At 38.6% G+C, this 14,983-nt stretch overlaps 3 protein-coding genes across 4 annotated transcripts; all 3 read left to right on the top strand.

Annotated features, from left to right (window-relative positions):
- Positions 1-2,173: 2,173 nt before the first annotated feature.
- Positions 2,174-6,385, top strand: kctd13 (potassium channel tetramerization domain containing 13). 2 transcript variants are annotated; one of them, XM_079564886.1, is made up of 7 exons: positions 2,174-2,613; positions 3,180-3,425; positions 3,704-3,873; positions 3,965-4,051; positions 4,695-4,747; positions 4,834-5,029; positions 5,132-6,385. In XM_079564886.1, exons 2-7 carry the CDS (start codon positions 3,203-3,205, stop codon positions 5,363-5,365), a joined length of 963 nt encoding a protein of 320 aa, XP_079421012.1. In that variant the 5' UTR covers positions 2,174-2,613; positions 3,180-3,202; the 3' UTR covers positions 5,366-6,385. The 2 variants fall into 2 exon arrangements, with proteins under 2 accessions (XP_079421012.1, XP_079421011.1); XM_079564885.1 differs by having other exon boundaries at positions 2,231-2,613; positions 3,962-4,051; positions 5,132-6,381.
- Positions 6,386-6,583: 198 nt separating this feature from the next.
- hirip3 (HIRA interacting protein 3) lies at positions 6,584-12,164 on the top strand. Its single transcript, XM_079564671.1, has 8 exons — positions 6,584-6,685; positions 6,890-7,010; positions 8,158-8,305; positions 8,384-9,010; positions 9,700-9,881; positions 11,500-11,647; positions 11,757-11,849; positions 11,912-12,164. The coding sequence occupies exons 1-8, from the start codon at positions 6,606-6,608 to the stop codon at positions 12,091-12,093; spliced, it is 1,581 nt and encodes a 526-aa protein (XP_079420797.1). The 5' UTR covers positions 6,584-6,605; the 3' UTR covers positions 12,094-12,164.
- A 544-nt stretch (positions 12,165-12,708) lies between these two features.
- Positions 12,709-14,249, top strand: antkmt (adenine nucleotide translocase lysine methyltransferase). Its single transcript, XM_079564672.1, has 6 exons — positions 12,709-12,745; positions 13,201-13,361; positions 13,438-13,542; positions 13,622-13,762; positions 13,877-13,927; positions 14,010-14,249. The coding sequence occupies exons 2-6, from the start codon at positions 13,203-13,205 to the stop codon at positions 14,196-14,198; spliced, it is 645 nt and encodes a 214-aa protein (XP_079420798.1). The 5' UTR covers positions 12,709-12,745; positions 13,201-13,202; the 3' UTR covers positions 14,199-14,249.
- The last annotated feature ends 734 nt before the right edge of the window (positions 14,250-14,983 follow it).

Genomic DNA, 14,983 nt, shown 5'->3' with positions numbered 1-14,983 from the left:
GAAAAAAAACAAATGCTGAAAGGTTTGCTAACGCTGCTTCTCCTTTTCATGTCTATGATTTTGGCATTTAATTGATTACTTTTAGAAAACATTTAAAATGATAACACAAACACAACTTGAGGTCAGTTCTGTTTTTAATGACAAAATAATATCATGGCAACAAAATTTAAAAAAAACACAGACAAGTAAGTTTTTAAGCGTAATATAGCCCTTTAAAAAAACATTTTTCTTTACTGTTCTCAATTATGAGGCCTCGCTTTGCTTTGCTTCACTTCAGTTTTGTTTGTTGACATCATATGATTCCAAAACGCTGTAAAAGTACTTTTTATTGGCTCAACTATGAATTTTTGTCAAGACTGGTGCCTTATAAAGGGTATAGAAATGACAACAATGAAGACCAGTGAGGCTTTGTTTTTATTTATTATTGTTTATTAATGTATCTTATTTATCTTATTTATTTATTTATTTATCAATGTATTTATTTACTTATTTATAATCGGCCAAATATATTCATGAACTTGGGCAATATGTTGTTTGCTACATTTTCCGCATTAGGTGCACACACATGAACTGAATGTTTTATTTTTCAAGTGGCTCTTGGTTATTACGCTCCATTTTGGATTCTATATAACGATTATTAGGGGGATGTTCTTCTGTATCGGGGGGAATGTTCTTCACTTTGTGTGTAAAGCCAACACAAACTGAATGTAAATATGTGACTTATTGATGAGGCTGAATATGCTCACACACACACACACTAACACACACGTACACACACGTACACACACACACGTATAAGCCTCATACATATATACAGTATACGCTTCTACTTGGCGGTGGGAGGCTATCTATTTTCATTACAGTATAATGGAAAATTCAGTGCCAAAATATAAACGTGTAATATGTTAGCGTCTCTTATGTGTTCCATCTGTTGGACTAGTGTTTACAAAGGCAGTGTTTCTTTTATTCTTTGCTGTTTCGGAAGCACGCCAGCAGTGTTGATTTTGTCAGCTAGTGTATTTGTAAGACTGTAAAACTTAATATCATAATACTCCGGTCAACTATTGAAAATTAGATAACAATGCAATGAAGGGAGAAACGGAAGCAACATCCAAGCTTCTGGGGAAAGAATTTGACTTCAACTTCTTTAACTTAGCTTTAACTGCACTTGACCTTTGCAAAATTGATGGGGCAACCTGCAATCTTGAATAAAATAAACCCAAAAAATGTTTAGTCCGGATTTACTATTTGCTCTCAAAATTAACACTGCACACCATCACCCTGTGTCACATGACCAAAACGGAGCGGCGGGACATGAATGTCATTATGCTTAAAGCATGCACTGATTGTAAATTATATTGCTTCTGCTCAATCTTAACATTCTGATTATCATTACTCACAGACTCCATTGTTATCAGACTTGATGTTGTATGCGCTCTGTTGATGAAAAACTACAAACTTGGCTGCTTGCTGTAATGCATTACGTATTTATTTACACCTGATTGTTTGGGCAGTGGATCTAGTCTCATCTGCTGTTTTCAATGAACAATCTTGGAGACTGTTGCTTTGTAGACTTCTCTTTTCACCTGTAGCATTTTTGCTTCATACAAATATTCACTTTTTGAAGGCAGTAATCTATTTGCTGAACAGGAAATAAAGTCATTGTTGAATGGTGTAAAAAATAAAATAAAAAAAAAGCAGTCGTGTGTCTGTGTGTTTTTTTTTACAGCATACTTTCATATTCATGGAAATGGATTAAAAAATACATCAATTCCATTAGGAAATCAAGTAAAAAACAAACAAACAATGTATTAACAACTGCTCTATTTATTTCAAACCCATTCAACGAAGATATTTGCAATATTTTCATCCCAAACGTGAGACTTAAAACAAGCTTGGGTACCTCAGTGATTGGTGCAAAAATGATGGATTCTTATAATGTTTTGTTAGAAATTACTTTAGAGATAGTTTGTTTTATTTATTTTTTAGTAAGGGCAGGTTTTTCTTGTTTTTATTATTGTTATTATTATTATCTATGTGGCAATTATATCAATGAGGAAAACAGGGCTTCGATGATCAACTTTCAGAGTTAAAAATAACCATTTAACCATTTACGGTCTGTATAACATTCATTTCCTGTTTTTCATTTCCAAAATAAAATCCACACACGCACTCTGTGATTGGCGGTGAATCTAGAGGGCGTAGTTCCGTTTTCTCTGCAGCATATTTACAGCAGAAGAAGAAGGCTAGCTACTAGCTAGCAGACGACACTGACCTAGTTAGCATAAGTTATTTTATTTGCAATGCCACAACATCTGTACGATCTTCTGTCATTTCAACCATTGTAATTTAGCAGCATATTTTGTGCGTTTAAATCTATTGTTCTTCCTGGAAAGTGACTCGTAACATAAGGGGATTTAATCTTGTTCTGTGTTGTTAGCTGTTTTGATTGGCTAGCATGCTAACTGCGTACTGCCTGAGAATGAAATGAGCTGTCAAATCTAAACGGTTTAAACCAGGAGTGTTGGGTTTTTTTATCCAATAGAAATTATTAAATTGTCAGACATTGTTTGTTTTTAGCTGATTGCCGCTGTTCCTTGGATGCTAAGTCTGGTGAGTACAGTTTATTGCCAATTCATATCGATAATATGCCAGATGTGACTTGTTTGTTTAAGATTTCGTTATTCGGCTATCGTTCCCTGCAAATAAGGCGTGTCGTTTATTAGGTTTATTTCAGTTGTTGCCAGTTGTTTTTATGTTGTATGACAACCTCAAAAAGTTCTATACTTGGATTCAATAGGTTAGAGTTAATGGATTAACTAAATAACTTATTTAACTCACTGATATTGGTGGCAATGATATGATTCAAACATGGCGAGGGAGGACATCCACAATTTATACATATGCCATTTACACATGTAAGATGTCACACTGCATTTACATACACATAACTGAGTAGTGGATTGCCTATGGTCATTTTTTTTTTAAAAAGGTTGAACTGGGGAAGACTTAAAGAGGAAGATTTCTAAATGACCGTGCAGTACAACCATAAGCGGGCTGTTGTTGTTCTGTTAGCCATTATAAAATGTGACTTTTGGACATGCTTCTTCTTTCATGTTCTGTATTGTGTTGTTATCTATATGTACATATTCTAATGCGCGTGTTCTTTGTCTGTACAGTCAGAAGGTGACTCTTCCTCCTCATGTCTGCTGAGGCTTCAGCCGGCAGTCATGCTGCTGACACTGCTCGGTCTGTCTGCCCGAACACAGAGGATTGTCCAAACAGGGGTCTTCTCGGGAGCAAATATGTCAAGCTAAATGTTGGTGGCTCTTTGCATTATACAACAGTCCAGACTTTGAGCAAGGAGGAGAGTCTCTTGAGGAGCATTTGTAATGGAGAAACAGATGTCACTATAGACTCTGAAGGTGTGTCTTCTTTTGTTACTAATAGATCTCTAGAGATCTTCCACTCTATTTCATTCTTTTGTAGGGGAGGGGCAATAGAAGCAAAAATCATTTTCAATGCAATACTTTTTTGGCTTTCTTGATGTCATTAATCAAACATCTTAGTTTAGGCAGATGTTTTGCTCAAAAATACAACTGACTTGTCAATAAATTATTATAAAATATCCTTTTCTCAAACAACTAGTTTAATATTGTCTTGTGTCCCGCGTGGTAAACCTTCTGTTTTTTTCCCCTCTCAGGTTGGGTAGTTCTGGATCGATGCGGTCGACATTTTGCAATAGTGTTGAACTTTCTCCGAGATGGGTCAATCCCCCTTCCAGAGGACCACAGGGAGCTGGATGAGATTCTAAAGGACGCTCAGTACTATCAAGTTCAGGGCCTTGTCCAGCACTGCCTCAGTGCCATGCAGGTAAATTAATGTTGTCATCTTACTTAATAGGCCATGAATCTTACATTTATTGTAGCTGGAAGCTAAAAATTTATTTATTTTCTCTCAGAAGCAGAAAGATGTTCTGGAAACTGTGTGCCGCATCCCAATGATCACCTCAGTCAAGGAAGAACAGAAGATGATCGCCACTTGTAGAAAGGTGACTTTTTTTAATCATCCCAATAGATTTAAATGACCTATAGTAAGCTGAATCTATTGAGCTGTTTTTTTTTTTTTTTTTTTAACGTATCCCCATCAAAACATATCTGGAGTTGAGTTTCTTTGTGTCATTCTTACCTCGCTCAAAATACATATTTGTCCTGTGTCATCACAGTCATGAAGCTCCTACATTTTTTACCATCTGAGACTTCATTTCATTGGTCATATAGTCTTCCCTACACTGTTTAGCATGTTTTGACAGGATGGATACTTCTGTTGTTAGCTTTACTGAACAGTTTTGTTTTCCATCAAGCACTTGATTGCGACTAGCCTCCCCCTCTGGTAGTGTTTTGTTTACTGACTAAAAGACCTATGTGATTTTGCGTTACTACAATATGGAGGAGGTCACCCAATTGTGATAATTGAGTGATATCTTGTGCAGCCCCACTTAAATTCACAAGTTTGTCCTGGAGCCGTTGTTTTGCCACGGACATGATTCATTTAAAGTTTTACTACAAGACATACCAAGGCTAAGGAGTCCAAAGTAGTTTAAATGTCAGCATACAACATAGCATAAACTCAATATGCATACATAAAAAGGTCATCATTTGAAGATCTGCTTTTACCTTTTCATTTCTTTACAGCCAGTTGTAAAGTTGCAAAACAATCGGGGAAACAACAAATACTCGTACACCAGGTAACCTATTAGAGCCAACAATGCACATACACAGTGCATTATTGTCCAAACCACATTAATTTCTGTTGTTTTGTTTTTCTGCTTAGTAACTCGGACGACAACCTACTGAAGAACATTGAACTGTTTGACAAACTAGTCTTAAGATTCAATGGCCGTGTCCTGTTTGTGAAGGATGTCCTCGGAGACGAGATTTGCTGCTGGTCTTTTTACGGAGAAGGTCGCAAAATCGCCGAGGTCTGCTGCACCTCTATTGTTTATGCCACAGAGAAGAAGCAGACCAAGGTAAAGGGGAGCCTTGGATGTGATTTATAGCTTAATATCAACTTAATTTCGGGTTCCTTACGTCCTGAACCTACTGGAGTGTAACAAGGCTTTTCTCTTTAGGTCGAGTTCCCCGAGGCCCGAATATTTGAAGAAACCCTGAACATCCTAATTTACGAAAACAACCGGGGTTCCGGCGGCGTTCATCTTCTGGACTCAAAAGGCCCGTCGGTGGGAGCTTCGGAGGAGGAGGGCGCCACGGGAGGGGGAGACAGGAGAGTCCGACGCATTCACGTAAGAAGGCACATCATGCACGACGAGAGGGGGCCCGGGCAGCAGACCGTGTACAAAGACTAGTGAAGTGAAGCGTGCCAGAGCCAACCGTGCACATGTGTACGGTCTCGTCTGTTTGGGGAATGAAGGAGAGGCTGCTAATCACGGCAATAGCAACGATTTGTTTTACTTTGAATGTGTGATCTGGCTTGTGAATCGGTTGGGTTCACGGGACATCATAATATCCTATAGAGTTTCTAGTTTAACATTGTGTTGGAGGGCCTGAAAGGACTTTAAGCCATAAGAGAATATGACAGATCTGTGGACCTAATCCCTAATAATATTGACAAGATTTTCTGTTTTGAGATTTCTGTCAAAACCTGTGCCTCTCAAACTCTCATGTGCTGCCCCCTGCCCCTCCATCCTCAAATCGTTGATCGTGAACCCAGCCTATTCGGAGTATGATGACTTTGGTCTGTACGTAAATGCATGTTTACATGAATGTGTACCATACGATAATAGGAAAGTGTACATGTAAAATCTCTTTTAACTGGCTTGAGTATTGTTTTTCAAAGGCTACTGAAGAGGCTTCGTCCACTGACATTTCAGCTCGTTTATAATGTGTTAACAGCTTCCACTAAAAGCCTTCTAATTCAGTTTGACCAGGTTTCTGCCTTCTTCTTACATGCTGCTCGCTCAATCGGCAGAGGAAGGCTTTTAGTTTGGCTAAAACACTGGAATTGTGGTTGTTGAGCAGCTCTTTCAAGATGTTTATACAGAATTAATTTATATCTCTAATTTATTGTTTGATATGTAACTTTTGTACAATATTCAAAATTTGTGTTAACATGTGAAAGATGCACTTAATTTTGTTATTGTCATTTTATGATTTGTTGTATACTTGTTCTTTCTCCCGGTTTTATTCTGAGCCATAAATATTCCAATGTCTTACATAAAACTTCTCCAAGGTTTTCACACAAATTAGATAAACTGTGATTTTAAAAGAAGTTCTATTTTATTTAATACTTTTTATGGCTTGTAAGTAATAAATAATGTGTTTTGGAGCAATACGTTAATGGAACCCTTTTCAGAACGTCACCTTTGAAATATTGCACTAATCGAAATTGCGTCCAATTTATTGTCAAAAGTTGATTAATAAATTATTTGAGAAAGTTAATTTTTGCCGTGAGTTTTTCCCCGTGGTTTTTAACGCGATGATGATTCTCATGCTGAAACAAATGTTTTTGGTTGTTTTTGTGGTGGGCGTGGTCTACCACTGACGTCACTTCCTACGTGCAACGCAAACCCGCGAAGTCTCACCAAAATGACAGAAGAGTCTGAAAACCATGCTGAAAACATTCGTACATTTGTCTGTGCTCAACTCAGCAATGAGCCTGATCTCAGGTAAGGTTTCCAGCTTTTCTCTTTCACAAGGTCTGGGTGACACGTTTAAAACACAGCACTGAATATCGAGCGTTTAGCTACATTGCTGCTTAAACAGGCTAACAGGGAACCCCTGCACACATTAATGCTTGTGTTACTGCTTTAACATTGACATGAATGTACGGTTTGGTTTCCTGCTAACCGCTCAGTCTGTTTTCTTTGCAGTACTCTGACCATAGGAGTTTTAAAGCAGCGGTACTTGGCCCACATCGGGTCTGACACAATGAGCTCTGAGGTAAAACATTTGATGAAGGAGGTTGTTAAAGAGGAGCTGGACAAAATGCAGGTGAGTAAACAAAAGTTCAAGAACACTTAATCTTTCTAATACATATGTACAACGAATCGTATCCATAGCCCATGAATTAGCCTTTGTCTGTACCTGTATGTGAGAGAATGTGTGTGACTGTGTTATTAGTATTATTTTTTTTATTTTTATTTTTTATTTTTTCATATTTCTTATTATTTAGTTGTTGTTTTTTTCTTTCCATTTGTTTGCTCTTCCTTTTTTGTATCTGTTCTATGTTCTAAACAATATCATTTCCCATGTACAACTAATGAAGTTAAAAGAAAAATAATAAAAATATTATAAAAAAAAAAAAAAAAGAACACTGGGAAATAAAACTCAACGAAAGCTTGTAATCAAACTTACACAACTTTTGTCTCACATGTGTCATCAGTAGAGTACAGTAACACATTTCCACAACAATTCGGAAAAAAAATCAGAACAAAAAGATTTTTTTTTTTTACAAATGAACTCTAATAAAATTGAGTTTAAAGGAACAGGCCACCGGTTTTCCATACTGAGATATGTTTTTACCTGAGCTTAGACGAGTTGATACGTACCTGTCTGGTCTTTGTGCCCGTGGAAGACCGTGGTCGCTTCCAACTTCACCCCCGTTTGGAGCTATAGGAATATGCTGGGAGAGGCCAAATGCTAACAACATCTTTGGTCGTTTTGCTTGACTCAGGGCACGCACCAAGACCAGACAGGTACGCATCAACTCGTCTAAGCTCAGGTGAGAAAACATCTCGGTATGTAAAAACGGTGGCCTGTTCTTTTAAGTAATGATAATGTTTACATCTGAAGTGGAAATACAAGAAAGAACTAATAATAATGCATTAATAGTCTTACACAGTTCACCCATTTTTCTGCAGTGTTCATTCACTCTAGATAGAAAGTGACATGAAAGAGCTAACCACCATCCATATCACTTTCTATTAGTTACTTTTAGCCACAGCTGCCCCTTTATGATTATTTTGCCATCTATTATTGCTATTAATTTTGCGATATACTGTGCGGCCTTAAGAGTGATAAAACTATACAATTTTACTCAGAGTTACAAGTGACAAAATGACTTCTCACCTTTCTAACTTGTACGTCACAGCTTTGTTTCCATCTGATTTGATGTATTTATTTTATTGTTCACTGACAGGAGCAAGAGAACAGCCCCAAGAAGACTGAGTCCAAGGCCTCTTCCTCGAAAAGGAAAAGGGACGTCGGCGATGGTGCTGAGAGCTCGAGTGATGTTGAGAGGAAATCCAGAGCGAAAAGAACGCGCCGACAGTCGGGATCCTCATCTGGTATGTTTCAGTAGTTTAAAAAAAAAGTGACCCATAAATAAGTGGAATATAATGATATGTTTTTGTTTTTTTCAACAGAGTCAGAAGGAAAACATGACAAAGCATCCAGTGAGTGCTCGGAAGATGAAATTGATGAAGAGAAAGCAAAGAAAGCTTCCGTGAAACAAACGCAAAAGAAAAAAAGGGCTGTGAGCAGCGACGGCTCCGACGACGAAGGGCGAACTGGATCTGTGAAGAAGGGGGCGGGTAAAAAGTCGGGTGGCAACAAGCAGAAAATGTCTAATAATTCGAAAAAGAAGCCAGGCAAAACAAAGAAAAAGGGAGGCAGCGACGCACAACAAAGCAGCAGTGACGAGTCTGACCATGAAGAACAAAATGGCCACCGAAGTAAGAAAACTGCCAAACCAAAGCAAAAGTCAAAGGTGAGTGAAAAACAGGCAACCAGTGAAGATAGTGATGATCAGATGGAAGAGGAAACTGAACCCGCAAAGAAGACGAGTGTTTCAGGCAACGCCAGCAGCGATGACTCTGAAAAGGAAGGGAAAGAAAAATCAAATGATGAAGGGAGCAGTGAGGAATCTGACGATGTGGAGGCAAAAGACAAAGAAAAGACGCTACAGAATGACAGTGAAGATGACTCCGACCAATCGGACAAGAAGGATCAAATGAATGAAAAGGCTGTGACGTCGGATGACAGTGAAAAGGGTATGTATATGAACATATAGTATTTCAATTTAAAGCAGTACGAAGTAATTTGTTTACCTTAATAAATCCTTTCCGTACTCCCTCTGGGGGTAATGCAAGTGTTAATGGGATGATTGAGGGGTCTTTCAACTCCCCCAGTGTCTCTGGCCAGAAAATCACAATTGCAACTTTCCTGCCTCCGGGTCAGAGTCACCAATACACACTAATGGAATCACGAAGAAACAGGCTAGCGGACATAGCTAGCTCCGGGATAGCACCACTTAAACAGTATTAACAGCCAAGTTTGAGTGAAATTGTGTAATTGAATGTACAATATTCCTCTCTCTCTTTGTCTTTTCTGTCAGCGTAGTATTAAATCTCACGGACAAGTAATGAGTAAAAAACAGCAACATGCTACGACACCTGCAGTGGCGCTTATGGCCTCTAGGGACATGAGTTACTTAGTTCTGCTTTAAGTAAAAATGATTAAAATATTCAGTTCACATTGCATAAGTCAAGGAACATTAGTGTGTTTTGGGTGGTCGGCTCTAATCTATAGATACTGGAGAAAAAGTCATTGTGATTTGCTAATATTGCAACATTTAAAAAAAAAAAAAGGCTTTTAATTGGGGTGAATTGTGCAGCTCCAAAGACACAAAGTCAAATCGGCTTCACGAAAATCGCATTGTGCTCCTGGTTTGTGCTTACAGAGAATGGATCAGCGAGAAAAGCGAATGAGTCCGACTCCGATTCCTCTTCACTCCCGTCTTTGGAAGATGAACCTGACGATAAAAAAGAAAGGAGGGGGAAAAAGGAAAAGCTAGAAGTCTCCAAGAAAAAGCGTGAGAAAGGAGAGAAAAAGGAGAAGAAAGAAAAGAAATCCAGCAACAAGGTGAGCGGATCTCAATTTTTTATTTTTTTTAACTGGGCTGTAAGTTCCGTGTGGGTCCTCAGGAGGCGCTGCTGTTCTGTCCCGTTATTTCCCTACGAGTTGGCAGCGGAGACCTACAAAACTGATCGCAACTTTTTTGTCGTGTTTTTGTCCCTTTTTTCACGCTTTTTGATGTTTTTGTCGCTATTTTGATGCTTTTTTTAAGCTTTTAGATTTGGGTAATGCCAGAGTAAATGTGCTCGGTTCAGGTGGGAGTTAAGGGGTTAAAAACATCACTTCAGCAGCCCAGATTTCACTGGAGGATACTTCCATGCTTATGAAGGTAGGTGTATTTGTCTTGAAGCAAACGGCTAACACTAAATAAAAATTAAATTGGCACCAAGATTTAGCTTTTTTAAATGAATAGGCCACTGTTTTTACATGCTGAGAGCTTACCTGAGCTTAGACGAGTTCTTCTGTACCTGCCTGGTCTTCACTCGTGAATCACGTAAACACAGCGCAGACGGCGTTAGCATTTAGCCTCTCCTCCTCTCCACTATAGCTCCAAACAAGGTGAAGATAGAAGCTACCAAGCTCTTCCACATTTTCTCTATTTAAATATGGTTACGTGAAGTGTTACTATAAAAGTATAATAAACAAAATTAAACAATGTGGATTTTCTAAGCTGATTAAAAGGGGAACTATGTTTTTAAGGCGTAATAATACCAGCAGTAGTTTGAAATCTGACGCCGAACTAGTCCTGTATTACGCCATACACCAGACAGGTACAAAAGAACTCGTCTTAGCTAAGATCTCAGTATGTAAAAACGGTGGCCTATTCCTTTAATACTCAGCACTAGCTCTGAAAAAAAAAAAAATCCTACCTTAACAAACACAGACGTTTCCTGCAGTCAAGTAATTACACCCAACGTAAGGTTTTAACACGTAGCCAGTGAATTCCCATCAGCATCTGTTAAAAAGCATATACCCTTTTTACCCCTTTTAACAAGTCCACCTTTATATAAGACCCGATCCTTTGATCACCTTGTTGATTCATGTAAAATACTCTGCAAAAATTCACTGAGATAATTAAAAGTTAAACAGATTTAATTAAAAGTCAACTCAAGTTACTTTGCAAAGTATAAAACAAAAGATTCGTAGATGTTGCTTCGTCCTCGGAGTGCCTTCCCGGGAGAGCTCTGGGCACTGAACGTGATGTCCTTTTTTTTTATACAGTCGAAAGTGATTACCTAGTATGAAGTGGTCAACTCGTGCAAGAGTGAGTACGCCTAATGTATCAGTTAGGACAATGCCTGTGTGTCTGGACTGTCCAGTACTTTGTTTGCAACATTTGTTTCTCCTGACTTCACCTTGGATGTGTGTTTGTGTGTGGTGCATTGAGCTTTGCATACTTTTCTCTTCTGTACTTTTCTACTCAGTTATGCGAGTGTAATACTGCGTACAGTTATGTTGCAAACACATTAAGAAAAGACGTTGCTAATCCTTATTGGGAAAATGGCGAGAGAGAAAGAACAGCAGCGTCCGGAGATCGCACCTGGAAGTCACTCGCGTGCATAGAGACTAAAGAAGTTATTTTGGCCACAGCAAAGAATAAAGTGTCCAACTATAACTGTTTCAGGAGGAGCACAAATCTGTGGTGAGGCTCAAACGCTACATCGCTCTTTGTGGTGTCAGGCGGAATTATAAGAAGATGCTGGAGGGCTGCCGGACTGTCCGCTCCATTGTCGAGAGACTCACAAAAGAGCTGGAAGACCTTGGACTTCAGGGTCAGTGTCAATACAAAAAAATATATATATTTACACAATGCACAATATATTTTAAAATGACTTAATTGGTGATAATGATTGGTTGTATTTTGATTTTAATTTTTTTTAGGAAAACCTACAATAGAAAAGTGTAAAAAAGTCCGTAAGAAAAGGGAAAAAGCCCAAGAAGTAGCTGAGCTTGATACCAGCAATATAATAACAGGTATTGTGTGTGCCCGAAGTACAGTGACTGCATAGGCCGTAAATAACATATTTTCCTTTTAGGACGACCCAGACGGCGCACAACCCTACCCTGGCACGAGCAAAAAGAGCCACGATCTTCAACTTATCAGCGAACAGTGGACTCTGGATCTGACAGTGACCAGCAAAAATCACACAAAGGCCAGAGAAAAACAGACTGGAATAACCTTCAGGGAATAATCAGCGATGATGGGGAGAGTGACTAAAACAACACAGTTCACGTCTCAACCCCCACCAGAACCAAGCACATTTTCTCCAGTTTGGCTTTACCCAAAACCTTTAAAAAAAAAAAGCATCAAAATAGCGACAATAATGCGCTAAAAAAGTGACAAAAACATGACAAAAAAGCCACATAAACGTGACGGAAACATGACACAAAAATGTGACAAAAAGGCAACCATAAAGCGACACAAAAAAGCTATGAAAAAGAAATGAAAACGACTAAAACACTAGCGGGAACGATGTGACAAAGTTACGACCACTTTTGTAGGTCTTAGCTTTCAAATTAGAGGCATTACACTGTTGGTCTCCAGTTGAAAAGCTTTTAGATTTGGGTAACAATACGTAACGGGGGGAAAATGCACTCGGTTCAGTTGAAATATTCCAATGTAATATAATCCATTTTTATAATGTCTTTTTTTCCTTGCAAAGTTTGAAAAAAATCAATGTTTCAGTGTATTTCAAAATTTACTTGGCATATAAATAAACCATTTTATAAACGATTTGCGTTGACATTTTTGAGGTACAGTGTTGCTTTCTATGGTATTGATAACCAGCCCGGAACTATCGTCTCGCACGAACACGGACTGTTTTACAGACGGACCAGTCCCACAGAGAGACTTGTCCTCCGACGCTTAGGTTTGTTTTTTATTTAATTTCAGCTATGACTATTTAACACTTTTAGGTATGAATGAAGCACATAATCATCTGAAGCTGAGGTGTTTCTTTATATATTTTACCGTAGTAATTGTAAGATGGAGCTTGTGACCTGCTTAACCCCTGGACCACCGCAGTAATAACTGATAATGGGTCATGTATGAAAGTTTGACCAAACTGTCTTTTCGCCCGTTTTTACACAACCCACTGTTAGCATTAATTATTGGGTTGTGCTCTTAGGATAGGAACATTTTATATATACATTGAAACTGAACCTTCAACATTGCAAATTGAGTGGCAAATTAAAGACTTTGTAAACATTGTAGACTTGCCACTCAATTTGCTGCTGTTGCCATGATAAACTGCTAAATGCCACGCTGTTGCTATGTTATGACATCACACGCACAACCTCTATAACATACTTTTTTTCCCCACAGAAATGGATGATGACGATTCAGAGGCTTTAGCTGAGCTCAGGACCAAATCACTTGGACTTTCAGGCGTTGCTCAAATAGCAGCTGGCACTGGCCTTGCTGTCTATGCCATGTGGGTGGGAATACTTCAGCCTGGCTTTCGAAGAGTTCCATTAAAACTACAGGTAAAAAGAAAATGTGAATCATCATCATGCTCCAGTTGTCATTGTATTTTTCAATTAATTCTGTTTATTACCACAGGTTCCCTATATACCAGCCAGCCAATCTCAAGTACGTAATGTAATGACACTACTGAAAGGCCGGAAAGGAAACATTGTAGATTTAGGATCCGGAGATGGTCGTATTGTAAGTCTCAGAGAGCAAACACATCATCTACTCTTGCTACTGAAGTTTCCCCCTTAATGACTTTCCATGCCTTTTTTAGGTCTTGGAAGCCCATCGCCGCGGTTTCACACCTGCTGTGGGCTACGAGCTCAACCCCTGGCTCATTTATTTGTCCCGCTTTAATGCTTGGAGAGCAGATCATCACAGTAAAGTTTCATACAAAAGGGAAGATCTGTGGAAGGTATGAGCCTTTCTTTAAAATAATACGCATTTGCTGGTGACATCTTTTCTAATGACCAAATATTGATTATGACATGGTCATAAGCTCTTTGTTCATGCTATTTATTTCATATAGGTGGATCTTTCCAAATGCAAAAACGTCACTGTGTTCTTGGCCCCTAGTGTGGTGGGTATTTCAATGTTTCTCCAACTGTACGGTAACAAAAATGTATCCTGTAAATTTAATATATTTGTTTCTTTTGCTCCAGCTTTCGTTACTGCAAAAAAAGCTGCTGGCGGAACTTCCTGATGATGCATTGGTAATAGCAGGTCGTTTTCCATTTCCGGACTGGACTCCCTGTAGAATAGAGGGGCTTGGTGTGGACAGAGCCTGGGCTTATAGTATAGAAGCTCTAAGAAGAACTGACGGCTTTCCTAAAGGAGAGGAGTCAACGTAACATGACAGCGTTTTATTTATTCTGTTAGACAGATTGGGACATAAAAATATTTTTTTCTCAAGCTTTTAACAAACATTGGGATATTTTTCCCTTCAGGCCTTGAAATCCCCTATAGGGTAGATGCCTTTTATACTGTACACAGATTTATGGGACTATGGGATACTTTGGGATGAAAAATTCCGGTTCCTGTAAATTATTGATGTGGAAATGCATCACAATCATTGAAGTGGAAATCCCTATCTATCTGCACTGTAGTGCTATGGCCTTTGTGAATGCATGTATTGTAATAGTTTTAGTAAGAAGAAAACACATTTTTTATGTAGCCTACTTTTGCAACTTAACTGTGCTTAACGTATAAAAACAGTTTAAATGAGTTTCCTCCGCAACTAAGGAAGTATATGTAGAGAAGCGGGAGGAGCTCTGAGTAGAGCTGCTGCTCTTTGGCATCATGACAAACGCACTGATTTGGCTCAGACATCTGTTTCGGATGCTACGGAGAATACTTAGTGCTGGTTGGAGGACTCTCCGCTGACCTGGGATCTTCTTGGGAGCTCGAGATTTGCATAGGTTTGGGAAGTCTGTAAATCTCTACTTAGATTGCTGCCTCATTGACACGGCTCTGTAAAAAGCAGAAGAAAATCAATGAATGTGACTTTAATGCATGTTGTTTTAAGTAAACTTTATTTATTTGAGATAAAAGTTTTAAATCTTACTTGTTTTGTGTGGTACTTTGGTATTTGGTACTCTGTTTTTTTGACAATATTACTTCTTACTACCTTGCAAGA

The sequence above is a fragment of the Gobius niger genome, assembly GCF_951799975.1.
Source record: "Gobius niger genome assembly, chromosome: 10".
NCBI lineage: Eukaryota > Metazoa > Chordata > Actinopteri > Gobiiformes > Gobiidae > Gobius > Gobius niger.
This window is presented reverse-complemented; position numbering and strand designations above follow the sequence as displayed.

What these genes read in the sequence shown, in the direction of transcription:
- kctd13 (XM_079564885.1), top strand. Translation starts at nt 3,203, where the DNA reads ATGTCTGCTGAGGCTTCAGCCGGCAGTCATGCTGCTGACACTGCTCGG. An exon ending in TGTCACTATAGACTCTGAAG is followed by an intron (nt 3,426 to 3,703) that starts GTGTGTCTTCTT and finishes TTCCCCTCTCAG; the next exon opens with GTTGGGTAGTTCTGGATCGA. An exon ending in AACAAATACTCGTACACCAG is followed by an intron (nt 4,748 to 4,833) that starts GTAACCTATTAG and finishes TTTTCTGCTTAG; the next exon opens with TAACTCGGACGACAACCTAC.
- antkmt (XM_079564672.1), top strand. Translation starts at nt 13,203, where the DNA reads ATGGATGATGACGATTCAGAGGCTTTAGCTGAGCTCAGGACCAAATCA. An exon ending in GAGTTCCATTAAAACTACAG is followed by an intron (nt 13,362 to 13,437) that starts GTAAAAAGAAAA and finishes TTATTACCACAG; the next exon opens with GTTCCCTATATACCAGCCAG. An exon ending in AAAGGGAAGATCTGTGGAAG is followed by an intron (nt 13,763 to 13,876) that starts GTATGAGCCTTT and finishes TATTTCATATAG; the next exon opens with GTGGATCTTTCCAAATGCAA.
- hirip3 (XM_079564671.1), top strand. Translation starts at nt 6,606, where the DNA reads ATGACAGAAGAGTCTGAAAACCATGCTGAAAACATTCGTACATTTGTC. An exon ending in AGCAATGAGCCTGATCTCAG is followed by an intron (nt 6,686 to 6,889) that starts GTAAGGTTTCCA and finishes TTTTCTTTGCAG; the next exon opens with TACTCTGACCATAGGAGTTT. An exon ending in GTCGGATGACAGTGAAAAGG is followed by an intron (nt 9,011 to 9,699) that starts GTATGTATATGA and finishes TTGTGCTTACAG; the next exon opens with AGAATGGATCAGCGAGAAAA.